General features: G+C 54.5%; 3 protein-coding genes across 3 annotated transcripts; 1 reads left to right on the top strand and 2 right to left on the bottom strand.

Annotated features, from left to right (window-relative positions):
* Positions 1–1,073: 1,073 nt before the first annotated feature.
* B0T23DRAFT_319441 (mitochondrial phosphate carrier protein) lies at positions 1,074–2,460 on the bottom strand (the record flags this gene model as incomplete). The annotated part of the gene is made up of 5 exons (XM_062835123.1): positions 1,074–1,126; positions 1,302–1,443; positions 1,503–1,692; positions 1,760–2,179; positions 2,306–2,460. The coding sequence occupies 5 exons, from the start codon at positions 2,458–2,460 to the stop codon at positions 1,074–1,076; spliced, it is 960 nt and encodes a 319-aa protein (XP_062691658.1).
* Positions 2,461–3,465: 1,005 nt separating this feature from the next.
* Positions 3,466–3,856, top strand: B0T23DRAFT_405320 (uncharacterized protein; the record flags this gene model as incomplete). The annotated part of the gene is made up of 2 exons (XM_062838983.1): positions 3,466–3,499; positions 3,699–3,856. 2 exons carry the CDS (start codon positions 3,466–3,468, stop codon positions 3,854–3,856), a joined length of 192 nt encoding a protein of 63 aa, XP_062691659.1.
* B0T23DRAFT_339797 (uncharacterized protein) lies at positions 3,772–10,872 on the bottom strand. The gene is made up of 6 exons (XM_062835865.1): positions 8,798–10,872; positions 8,685–8,692; positions 8,168–8,272; positions 5,164–7,821; positions 4,793–5,083; positions 3,772–4,739 (listed from the first exon to the last, which is right to left on the bottom strand). The coding sequence occupies exons 1-6, from the start codon at positions 10,476–10,478 to the stop codon at positions 4,263–4,265; spliced, it is 5,220 nt and encodes a 1,739-aa protein (XP_062691660.1). The 5' UTR covers positions 10,479–10,872; the 3' UTR covers positions 3,772–4,262.
* Between the last annotated feature and the right edge of the window lie 760 nt (positions 10,873–11,632).

Consider the following 11,632-nt stretch of genomic DNA (forward strand, 5'->3'; position numbering starts at 1 on the left):
AGTAGCACCTATATCGTCACTGAAGGAAGGCGCGGTGGCCCGGTGTGGGTCCACTGTTCCTTCCCTATTGCAGCGCTGTAATACCAGCAAAACAGTGCCGCTATGGGGGATGCCAGTCGCGACGGCGCATGGACACGGAAAAACGAACAAATGTGATGATATCGCCAAATGTGCGATGCAGCAGGAAAAGAGATGCTTTGGTGTTGAGGCTTGCTGTGCGAGTGGAACAAGACATTCCCGGTCATACTCCATTCCCGCCGCAACGCTGCAAGAGGCGCGGCTGTTGATTGGTGGTCGGCTCGCACTACGATTGGTTCTTCAAGCCTCAACATGCCCCTGCTGCAACCCACACTCCCCGTGCTCCCGCCAGTTGGGGCTTAGCGCTATCCCTCACCACCCATGTGCTGGCATCCTCTCTTCCGTCATCGCGCCCATGCAATTGGTCCATTTCATAACTCGCGATGACCGGTGCACGGGCCATATCAATCCCGAAACCAGCTCTCGAAGCTTGACAACATTTGTTCGTATACATAGTCGGTGATAGATACTGTAGCTATATAAAGTGGACGTGGTCGCTTGATAATCGACCAAACATCAGACTTCGCAAACGGCCACAATGTACTGTTGCATCAACTTTGATTCGTCTTCGTACACTACACACAGCGAGCAATCTACTAGGAAGCACGTGTCTTGAACCTTCAATCCTCTTTCTAATGTTCCTCTATAATGTCAAGCAGTCCGCCAACGACAAATGAAAGAACCCGTGCAACGTAGATCCTGCCTAAAGAATATTGAGAAGGCTGCAAAACGACCCAAGTGACATTGCAAACTTTTCCGGTAGCCACATCCAAACCCAGCGGCCAAACGTCTAAATGCTCAACAAAGGACCGGAAATCTTTCTGCAAGGAGATGCTTGCAATGCCAAACACATCCCTCGCTTGTTTTGTTCATTGGCGAGTTGGTCGGGCAACCCAGTCAACCCACAAGGTGGTCCCTGTGTTGCCGACCTCCCACCCATTATCCCCAAGCTCATCCCCCATCATTATACGTCTCCAAACGCTTCAAAATCGCGTTTACTTGGCGAGCTCTACACCCGAGGTTGCCCCGAGGGCCTTTTTGACATCGCCTGCGTGTTTTATGCGTTAGATTAGGTGCTACTGCTGGTGTTGAGATGGAAATAGGTGCTAGAGGAATCCGGGTTGGGGGTGATGCTTCGGGCCCCGCGCGACAACCCGACACCCTCCAGGATTCCCAATACCACCACAAGCCCATCTCGCTGGCGCGAATAAGGAGAAACTTACCATAGATGGCGAACTGGAAGGCAGTAAGGGTGCCGACCATGAAGAGACGGGCACCGATACCGGTGTAAGAGCCCTTGAGGCCGAGCTCCTTGGCGATCTTGACGAGACGAGAGGTGGTGGACTCGCCGGGAGCACCGGGGGTCTGAGAGTGAAGCACGTTAGCATAGTCCGGCTGGGTATTGGATTGTCTGGCATAGTTACCTTGTTGATCTTGGAGAGCATGGTATCGGCGGGCTGGGAGACGATGGCAGCGGCGAAACCGGCAATGAGACCGGAGCCAAGGTTGACGGCGGTCTGGGCAGAGTCGGACATGTCCTTCTTGGGGTAGACGCTGTAGACGGCCTCGGCGACCTTCTCGTAGACGACGAACTTGGACATGGTGTAGGGGATCCTGGAAGAAAGAAGCACGGTTAGGGGCATGTCATGATGACCGGAACATGGGCAACATGGCGACTTACTGCTTGAAGAGAATGGGTCCGAAGCCGGCGTAGAAAGCGCCGATACCCTCGTTCTTCAGCATCTTGCCGAAGCCGCTGATGAGGCCGCTGGCATAGGTGGGCTGGGAGACGAGACGGATACGGGTAGCCTCGAGGGGGCAGAGGGCAATGTCGGCAAAGAACTCGGCAGCGGCGGAGGAAGCGAGGTAGACGGCAGTGCGGTTGTTGGTGGCGGTCTCAAGGCCGAGCAAGTTGATGCTCTGCTGCTTGAAGAACTCGTAACCACCGAACTTGAAGGCACCCTGGAGGAAGTAACCAGCAAAGGTAGGGCCGACACCGGTCAGGAGGGCACCGGCACCCTCGTTCTGGACGACCTTCTTGAAGCCACCGATCATGCCATTGTTGTAGGTGACGGGGTCGAGCTGAATGCGAGTCTTGACGCTGTTGTTGTGCAGACGTGTCAGCAGCGCGATTCGTGATATCTACGAGACAGAGGCGTTGGGCTGCGAATTCAATGCGCCCAATGCCATGACGGTGTATACATAGGCTGAAGGCGGGACAACATACACATCGACAGGGGTGAGGGCACCGTGGGTGACGGAGCAGCAGATGGCACCAGCAAGAGCGAATCTGCCGTAGAGGCTGGCAGCGCTCATCTCGGGAGCAGCAGCGGCCTTGGCCTTCTCGACGACGGCGTCGACCTTGGGGGTAGAGGGGGCCATTTTGGATATCTGGGTTTGGACGACAAACAAAGACTGAGTGGAGATGGGTTGACGGGGAGGAAAGAGGGCAAAAAGAGCAATCGGGCGGGAAAGTCGTTCGCGACGGAGGTTGGCGATTGAGCCTTTTTGGAGAGTGGAGGTGGACACGGAGGCACGGGAGGGTGGAAAGGCCGGCGCTGCGGAAAAACAATCAGAGACGCCAGCCGAAAAAAATTGGTCCGGTAATTCCCGGGACAGGTATTGGCCAAGTACCGGCCCGCAGCGGCCTTTGTACCCTTCTATAATCTATTCCATGCCCCGGCCGATCTGGTGCTCCATAGCGTCCACCAGCCAGGGCAACAGGGCCGAAAGTGTTTGAGAGAGACCCACGAGACGTCACAGCGCACACGATTTTACACTAGGGCGACTTCGGAGTTAACGACAAAAGGCACAATCCCATGACATTGGATCCAGTCCAGGACCGGGTACATACGTCGTCCAGGTGCGGTGAACCTGTCCACTGCTGCGAGTGGTGTAAAAGACAATTTTATAAGGTAGAGGTAACATACAGTAGGGTACGCGAGAAGAGGTGTGCATATTGTAAAGGATGACAACAGAGAGAACCTCGAGTGTACATCTTACCGCATGTAATTTTACGCTGATTGTTACTTGTCGGAAAGTGTTTGTGACATGGCAGAATCCCCCAATTCATGCAGCCAACCTAGTAATGCAGGGAACCTTCAGCAGGTTGTCTACGCTCAGCCAAGCGCAATATAGAATGGCGAAAAAAGAAGAAACCGAGGAAAGAGCAAGACCGCACTCCACCAACTATACACTAGAAATGGCAATCACAACCTCCAGCTAGAATAAGATTTTGAGATTAGACCTGGCACACTGCAGATTGCTCTTATCCACCGCAATGTCTGCCGTGACATTTTGACACCGTTACATGTCCCCAAGTGAACACCACGTCGCATCTTGACCCGGACACCACACAACACATCCATCCCCTGCCTGGCGCCAACGATGACCCTCCTCCCGCTGCTGCACTGCCGAAGGGGTCAGCCTGTCAGCGTTGTCCCCTTCTGCATGTGCCTTGCTTGTCTTGCTGATTTGCCGTCGTAGGATTGGCTGCAGGGAACACGGATCTACGAACCGAACCACCATCCATCAATGTCAGGGCAGCCTGGAGTACAAAGGCTGTTGGAACGTTGAACAAGGCTGGCACACTCGGAAAGAACCACACACCCTTCCATCAGGCTACGAGAAGGTCGCCGAGGCCGTCTACAGCGTCTACCCCAAGAAGGACATGTCCGACTCTGCCCAGACCGCCGTCAACCTTGGCTCCGGTCTCATTGCCGGTTTCGCCGCTGCCATCGTCTCCCAGCCCGCCGATACCATGCTCTCCAAGACCTAGCCTTTTTCCAAGGCAAACATATACCGACCCTACCACTCGCTGAACTCGGTTTGAGAATCCGAGCATCGCTTTTGTCCTCTCGGGCCCTTTTACCACCCTAACCCATCTCGACAGCATCAGTAACGAACAGCACCATACAAACATAGAGTCGGACAATAGTATACACGAGTGCTGGTAATCTTCGCTAGGTAATAACTCTCTTCCTGATATGCAGGCCATGGCCACCCGGGTACCTACGGACGACAGGCACATGGACTGGTGTGCCATCTTGTATCACACCCACGCTGTAGCCGGTAACACAAACGTATATACGGTATTGTACCACCAACGTATTGGGCCAACAGGCCAAAACGACAATCCGGGCATCCGAGGGCTTACATTGGCAAAATGGACTGACGACTCTCCGCTACTGGGCTCCCTTGGCTTTCCTTCGAAGCTCGTCTGCAAGTCTCAACAGATAAAACTCCCTCGCCTCAGCCGGCAGCTTTTGGAAGCTGTTTGCAATACGAGTCAAGTCCATTCGGCCCTTTTCATAGGCCGCCAGATCTCTGTTCCCATACACATCTTTCCCAGCTGCATAGCAACCGCCTTCGAGATCGCGGAAGAAGACGTTTACCGCAATGCTGCTATCCGAAGTAGGAGTTGCCGTGTGCAGCCAAAGTGGGGGCAAGAAGAGGACGTCTCCTGGAGTCATGACAGCTTCGTGAGGATGCGTCACTTGAGCCAAGTATCTCGAGCCACTCGACTCCCCAAAAAGAGTAGAAAAGACATCGATACTGGAACTCGATGCCCCGGGAGCAAAGCCAAGATGCTCAACATCGGACGGCGGGAAAAGAATCATGCGCTTCGAACCGCCGATTTGGCAGTACACATTGGCCATGACCTAGTCGTGTCAGAATGCATACGGATATCCCGCAAACAGGCGAGAGGACTTACATCGTAATGCAACCACATGTTGACCGGCCCAGATACTCGTAGGACCGAGCTGAACAGTCTCTCGCCTACCAAGGCCAGCTCAGGCGGCAACACAAAATCAGTAGCCAACGAGGGAAAGTCGTCACTTAGAACGGCTGGCTTTTCCGTCGGTTTGTCGGTCGATAGCGCCCTCAGGTACAGCCGGTCACCTTTCTCAATGCGCCTCATGAAGTCGCCAAACTCGGTCGTCACGTAGCGGAAGTTCTTGGTGGTGAAATCCATTGCAGGTGTCGTGGACTCGTGGATCACGACCTAGGTAAGGGCTGCCCGTCAGTCAAGGCACATACTCGAGACAGTTTCGGTCATCATTTGCTTCCCCTTGCTCAACTCACCTTGTGGTCTGTCCCAACCTTCTTCGCAACGTAGTCACCGTTTCCCCATTGCGACACACAATCACCCAGATTTAGGCCCTCCAGAACCACCGGACGACCCTCACGTACGATCCTGGCGAAGTCTTCAGCATTTTCCAACCTGACCCGGGGTATGGGTTGAATGCGGACGCTTACGCTGCCATTGACGTTCCCCTCAGCGCCGTTGGGTGCCTGATTACGGAGAGGAAGACTCCTTGGCTCACCGGGGATAATGTCGACTGTTTTCTCGTGCGCCCATCCATGTGCGGGGATGGGCAAAGCTCCATTCTCCACCGCAGCCGGCAGTGCCAGTTCTAGAGTCGAAATACCCTTGTTCCAGAAGGTTCCCATGGAGAAGCATGTTGCTCCGCCGCCCATGATCATCAAGCTGCCATCGTCCGGCGTGACAACTGGAGAAGTTCCCACCAATAACAAAGGGCCTGGGTGGGATGGTGATACAGCATTAGCGGCCTCGGGAACGAGTCGCCGCGTGATTATGAGTTCTCCGTCGCCCTTGAGTGAGCATAGCAGGATCTCGTCTTCCATATCCAAAAGGTGGTCCTTGATAACACCACCAAAGATCAAGAAGTCGGTCCGACTTTGGGGCAGGCAAGAAGCGCCAAACCTCGTGAGAAGTAGACGTGAGAGAGCCTCTTCGCGGCCATCATCACCAGATTTTACCTGTAGCGGAACGAAAGTGACGACCGGCTTGCTGCTGTCGGATACGTCCAGGTTCCATGCCAGAAGCTGATCAGCAATGAGGCCATCATCACTCAAGCCGCCAGCAAACACACCAGAGAACGTGTCACTCTCTTGACGGAGGCAAGCAAGCGTAGCGCCATACACCGAAGTCGGCTTGACGTCACCGGCAATCTCGCATCTGATCCATCCAAGCTTGGGCTCGTAGAGAAGCCAGTCAGGGAAGATATCGGCAACTCCCCTTCCACCGGCAAGCAGTGCCATGTCTGTCTTCCCCAATCTCGTGACAGAATGCCTGTAGAGCGGAATCGGGAGATCACTGGTGCGTTTCCATGCCCATTCACACTCGCTGTCGTTAGTCTTCTCCAAGAGCCAGCAGTCTTTGAGGGGCGTGGACGGTGATGCCCGTCCTCCCACCAGGAGTTGGGCAGTGCCGAGATCCGTCAGCGAGTGACACATCCTTGTTGAAGGGCCGCCTTCACGGAAAGTGAACGGCACCGCCGTCTTTTCTTCGTCAGTACCGTCAGCCTCGTCGGCATCTCCCACTTTCTTCCGTCCGTAAACATCGCAGTTCTGCAACCGGCTCTTCGTCCCCAGCCCCATAACGTTCAGCAGTTTTACCTCCTCTTTCTTTCCCAAACTCGAAGAAGAAGAAGTCAACACCGCCCCAGCCGCAAACCTCCTCTGACCCCTCTGCCCCGGGACATCATCCCACCTCACCTTGACCTTCTCAACCGACACCCCCAACTCCCTTCCGTTCGGGATCCCCCTCTCTTTCTTCTTACTCTGTCCGTCCCTAGCCACCGTCCTGGCCCTCACCACACAATAATGGCTCGCAAAAAGCGCAAACTCCTCCCACTCATCGAACGGCTCCACCTCGTCCAGCCTGCGTCTCTCCGCCGCATTGACGAAAGTATCCTCGGCATCTGCCCACGCCTCCCACAGCGTCCAGACGCGCACATCACCGCTGCCCCAGCCCCGAGAGCGAAAACGCTCCACCTGCGAGGCCACCGTAGGGTACACGTCCACGCTCTTGATTGGGGTGTTGAGTTTATGAAAATGCGATAGCATTGTGGAAGCAAACGGGTGGGTCGGCCCCGAAGGTAGCAGTTGCTCGAGAAGGACAAACTCGGAGTCGCCTAGCGAGGAAGCCCATTCTATGACGGCGTCGGCTCCCGGTGTCTCCATGTAGGTGATGGAGACCTCGGCAACGAAGAGGAAGGTGCAAGAGGAGAGATCGCCGCCGACGGCTCTGGTGAGGGAGTCTTGGAGGGTGGCGAGGTCGCGCAGGTCGCAGCCTATTTGGACGTATTGGTCGCTGGCGAGGACGATACCGGTAGGTGCGGTGGTGGGGGCCGGTGCGCGGGCGGCTTTGGATTTGTCCTTTGGTTTAGGGGATTTCTTGGGCTTTTGAGGGGCTTCTGTCGAGGTGCTTGAAGCGGTTGCTGCCGTGGTCTTAGGTTCCGTCGTTGTGGTAGTTGTAGCCGCAGCCGCAGCAGTGGCCGCAGGAGTACTAAGCACAGGAGCAAACTCTGGTATCACCACGTTCGTCAACGGCCCCAAAAGTTCCGGCGTCTCCAAAACCGTCCGCTTCTTCCGCTCAATTAGATCCGGGAAATCGACATCCACAAACTTCGCCCCGTCCTTCTCACCAGAGCGACAAGCATCCGGATACCTAGTCAAACACTGCCAAGGCAACACATCGCTTCCACAGCCCAAATTAACCACCACTTTTCTCTTTCCTTTGGCTTCCCCAGTTCTTTGCTCTTGCAAGAAGTTGCGAACAAGCACATCAATGACGTGCAAACGAAAGTGATAACCGCGATTGATCAGCGGCGCTCGTCGCTGGAATTTCTTGACGAAGAAGCGGAAGAAATGAGGCTCGTTGGGGTAGTAGAGTTTTTCGACGGAGCGTTTGGAGACTATGGACGAGTTGTTTGTCTGTTTGGGGGTGTCAGTACTGTGGGAGTGTGGGATTGTAGGTGGTTGGTTTGGGAGAGTAAAGCGGATAGAGGGAAAAGGACGTACTCCCATAACCTGATCATCCTGAGCTTTTCTCGGGTCTTTGGCGTTGGCGTGTTCATTGTGAGTTGGTGTGGTCCCGTCTGTCGTCGTCGTCGTTGTCGTCTTTGGCTTCTTTTGCTTTTTGCTGTATGTTGAGGTAGGCTTGGCTGAGCCGACTTCGGTAACCGGTTGCTGAGCCGTAGCTGGAGCTACTACCTCCTCTGTGGTCTCCATCTCGTGGAGTTCTTGTGAGTTGTTGTGAGAGTAAAGAAACAAGACTCACATGAGATGAGAGATGGTGAGTGAGAATGGCAAAAGAAAATGAAAAGGTCGATGCCCAATTGGTCAATTGCCGCGCTTGATGCAACGCACAGTTCGTTGCAAGTTTCTGGATTGAGGGACAGTGTTAGCGCGGCTGGGGATACACTGTGGGACCAAGTTGGCTAGCCCCTTTTTGATGTCAAGGCTTTGACGGGAGGTCATCAATGCAGGTACGAGTGGAGAGGTAGCACGTCGGGAGGTTGACGGTTGTATCAACATTGATAGTTGCAGTCTGTCTATGCACAACTTGGGCGCGGTATGTCACACACTGAGATACACAAATTGGGAAAAAAAAAAAAAAAAAAAAAAAAAAGCTAGCCGCTGGACGTCACGTCCCCGTATGTAGTGAAACCCGAATACCCAAGATCCCAAATGCACCATGCCAAAACTCCAGAAAGCCCTTAATCATCAGACGATGCCCATATATGTTCCCTGATTCCCAATTTGCTAAATACCCTCGACATCCCGCCCGCTTAAACCACAATACCTCTCTGCGCCCATCCATTCTTTCCCTTCCAAGCCCACAACACCAACCCACACGCAACCCAAACACTTGCGGCCATCGCCCAAAACGAGGACGCATAGCACTCACTCCCATAGCAAAACTGAGCCTCCTCCCCGCCTTGCCCGTTAGAGGCCGCCTTCTCCACTCCCGACTGGTAAACAGCCGAGTACACCAAGCCCCAAAACGTGGCGCCAAGAGCAGGGAACATGGCCACGATGCCCCAGTTGGTCGCAAAATTTTCGACGCCCCAGATTACGGTGATGATGATTGGCGTAAGACTGAAAACGGCGCCATAGCCGGCACCGACCAAACCCGAGGCGACCCAGAACCGCTCGCCGTGATTCTGGATCCAGCCCGAAGCGAGGGTGGCTAAGCCGACGGAGAGTGTGACAGCGAAGAAGAGCAGGAAGGACACGCGGGAGAGGGAGAAGCGCTTGCGTGCGAGAGTTCCAGACGAGGTAATCTGGACGTGACGGGCCTGCGGGCTGGGAGCGAGAAGGTCGGTCAGAGAACCGGTGAGAAGGCGGACAAGGGTGCTGGTGATGCCGACAATGGAGACGTGGGTGGCCGCCGAGGTGGGTTCGCCGACGAATTTGAGATGGGGTGGGTAGAGCGTCTTGATGACGGTGCCAAGGTTATTGATGAAGGCCTCACCGGGGCCGATCATGAGGAAGAAACCGAGGGCGAAGCACCACATTGTGTGGTCGGTTAGGAACCGGCGGGTCTCGGCGTTGAGGACCCATGTTTTCTTGATGCGGGCGTTGTCGTCGTCTTCTTCTTCCGAGTCGGAATCGTTGTCGGGCTTGGAGGGGTCGAGAATGCCGGCGCTTTCCATGTCGAGGGGTGATTGCTCGATGGCGCCGTAGCCCGGTCTGTCTGCAGTCCAGCTCCCCTGGAGGAATGTGCTTCCGTCGAGGTAACCGCTGCGTTCCAGTTCTTCGACAGCTTCGTCGATTAGGTCTTCTTCGTCAACGATCTTCAAGCCGAACGTGCCTAGGCAACCAACAACGAATAGCAGGACGCCCAGGAAGATGAAGAAGTGAAAGACGTCCAAGTCGCCCTTTGTCCCATCCGCGAATCTTTCATAGAACACTCGGCTTCCCAGCTGGCTCTGCCACATCCCGCTCAGTCCAAACGCGGCAATAGGCACCGCAAGTGCCAGTCCCCGATGTTTTCCTCTTCCAAAGTTCTTTGCACACGTCGCCACGGCGCTCATATACATGGAGCACGTTCCCACGCCGATGAACACAAACGCAGTAATCATGGCCGCATACGCCAATCTTCCGGTATCCTCGCCATCAGCACCGTTGCCCAACGTCGCCCCATCCGCCTCCCGCTTATACACCCCTGCAGCCAGCCCATACCCAGCCGCAAAGAACAGCGCCGACACAAACGATAGTGGTCCCGGCCCCACGCGATCGCACATGTACCCCAGCAAAGGCACCGGCATGTATGTGGCGAACGAAGCGGCGCTCGACAACCCGTTGACCTCGAACTGAGTGTAGTGTAGACGCTCCTGGAAGATGTGGCCGTACATGCTGAAGATGGTTATGGAGCCGGCGCAGAGGGAGGAGAGCAGGGCCGAGGCGAAGGAGAGATTGCGGGCCGAGGCAGCGGCGGCTGGGGAGGTACGCCCATTGTGGCGACGTCGTCGGGACGGGGAGAGGGAACGGATGGAAGAAGCGCATGAGGAAGTCGAGTCGGATTGGAGGAGGGGGGTCGAGGCAGAAATCTGATCCGGCCGGGGGGCCGGAGTGGGTGATGCCATTTCGGCGAGCTCGATGGTGCTGGCGTTGTTTGTAAAGTCGTGAAAGAAGGGTCGAATGGAATGTCTCAAATTCGAGCGAGGTAGAGAGAATGAAGAGAGCCTGCTTTGGAGAGGCCGCAAAGGTTGGTGATTTAGCGGGAATGCTGCGGTTGCGTTGTCACAAGCCTAGAGTAGAAGGTGGGAAGAGAGGGCAAGATAACGATGTTGTATTGCAAAAGATGAGGGCCGCAACACAGACCCTGGATAGATTACCTATCTCACCGTCTCGAAAGGAAGAAAGGATGAGGCGAAGATGGGAGAGACGAGATGACACGCAAGTCAACGGTGAACCAATGCTCTCCAACCGATAACGACGACTTGCAACGATGACGGAGGCTTGACTCAATTGGTGTTCAGGTGACTGCAATCACTGATCGGTCCACCAAATCAGGGCGCGAATGCAGGGCTAAATTCCCGCTAACAGAGAGTGGGCCACGGCGTGCCTGGCGGAAAGTGGGTCTGAGCTTCAAAGTGCGGAGAGATCCGCATGTCACTGGGTCGATTTGTCACCGCCTCCAACCCTTACCCTCGCCCCTCCGCTTTCGATACAGAAGGGACTTTTGATCACTTTTCTCACACCAGGAAAAGGGAAAACATCGAGTACACTCAACTCTCCATCTGGATTGGGTTCACTGTTCTTTGACCTACGGAATTGTCTCAATTCTTGACGGCGTCAACACGGCAAAATGTTATATCCAAATGACATAGCCACCAATGTGTGCTGCCTCTGCTTGTCGGCGGGAGGTTGTCAGCACTTGTACACTCTTTCAGCTGAAGTCAGATGGTCTTCAGGTTCGGTAAATTCTATCGACTATGAAAGATTTGTTGATCCTCAATGTTATGCTAGATTTTCAGCATCATTTTGCAATTTCTTCTCGGCCGGTTTTCCACTTTATGTCGGTGTCTCAGGCATTGAGATGTTTCCATGCAAATAACTAGGATGTCTCTTACTCAACATACAGAAACTAATGCTCCTCTGCCGGTGGTGATTATTGGCAAAAGGGGTGAAACCGGAAGTGCTGTCGCTAAATCACTGCTGCCAGATAGATAAGGTACATATCGCAACCATAACTCCCTTCATAATCTCTGCCCAATTTCTGACATGAGTAGGTGAT

This window comes from Neurospora hispaniola, assembly GCF_033458365.1.
Source record: "Neurospora hispaniola strain FGSC 10403 chromosome Unknown B0T23scaffold_5, whole genome shotgun sequence".
NCBI classification, from domain to species: Eukaryota; Fungi; Ascomycota; class Sordariomycetes; order Sordariales; family Sordariaceae; genus Neurospora; species Neurospora hispaniola.

Excerpts from the sequence above, each read along its gene's own strand:
- B0T23DRAFT_339797 (XM_062835865.1), bottom strand. The coding sequence starts at position 10,478 with ATGGCATCACCCACTCCGGCCCCCCGGCCGGATCAGATTTCTGCCTCG. Across the intron at positions 7,822-8,167 it reads CTCACCATCTCTCATCTCAT|ACAAACAACTCGTCCATAGT; the intron begins GTGAGTCTTGTT and ends ACCCCCAAACAG. Across the intron at positions 4,740-4,792 it reads ACATGTGGTTGCATTACGAT|GTCATGGCCAATGTGTACTG; the intron begins GTAAGTCCTCTC and ends TGACACGACTAG.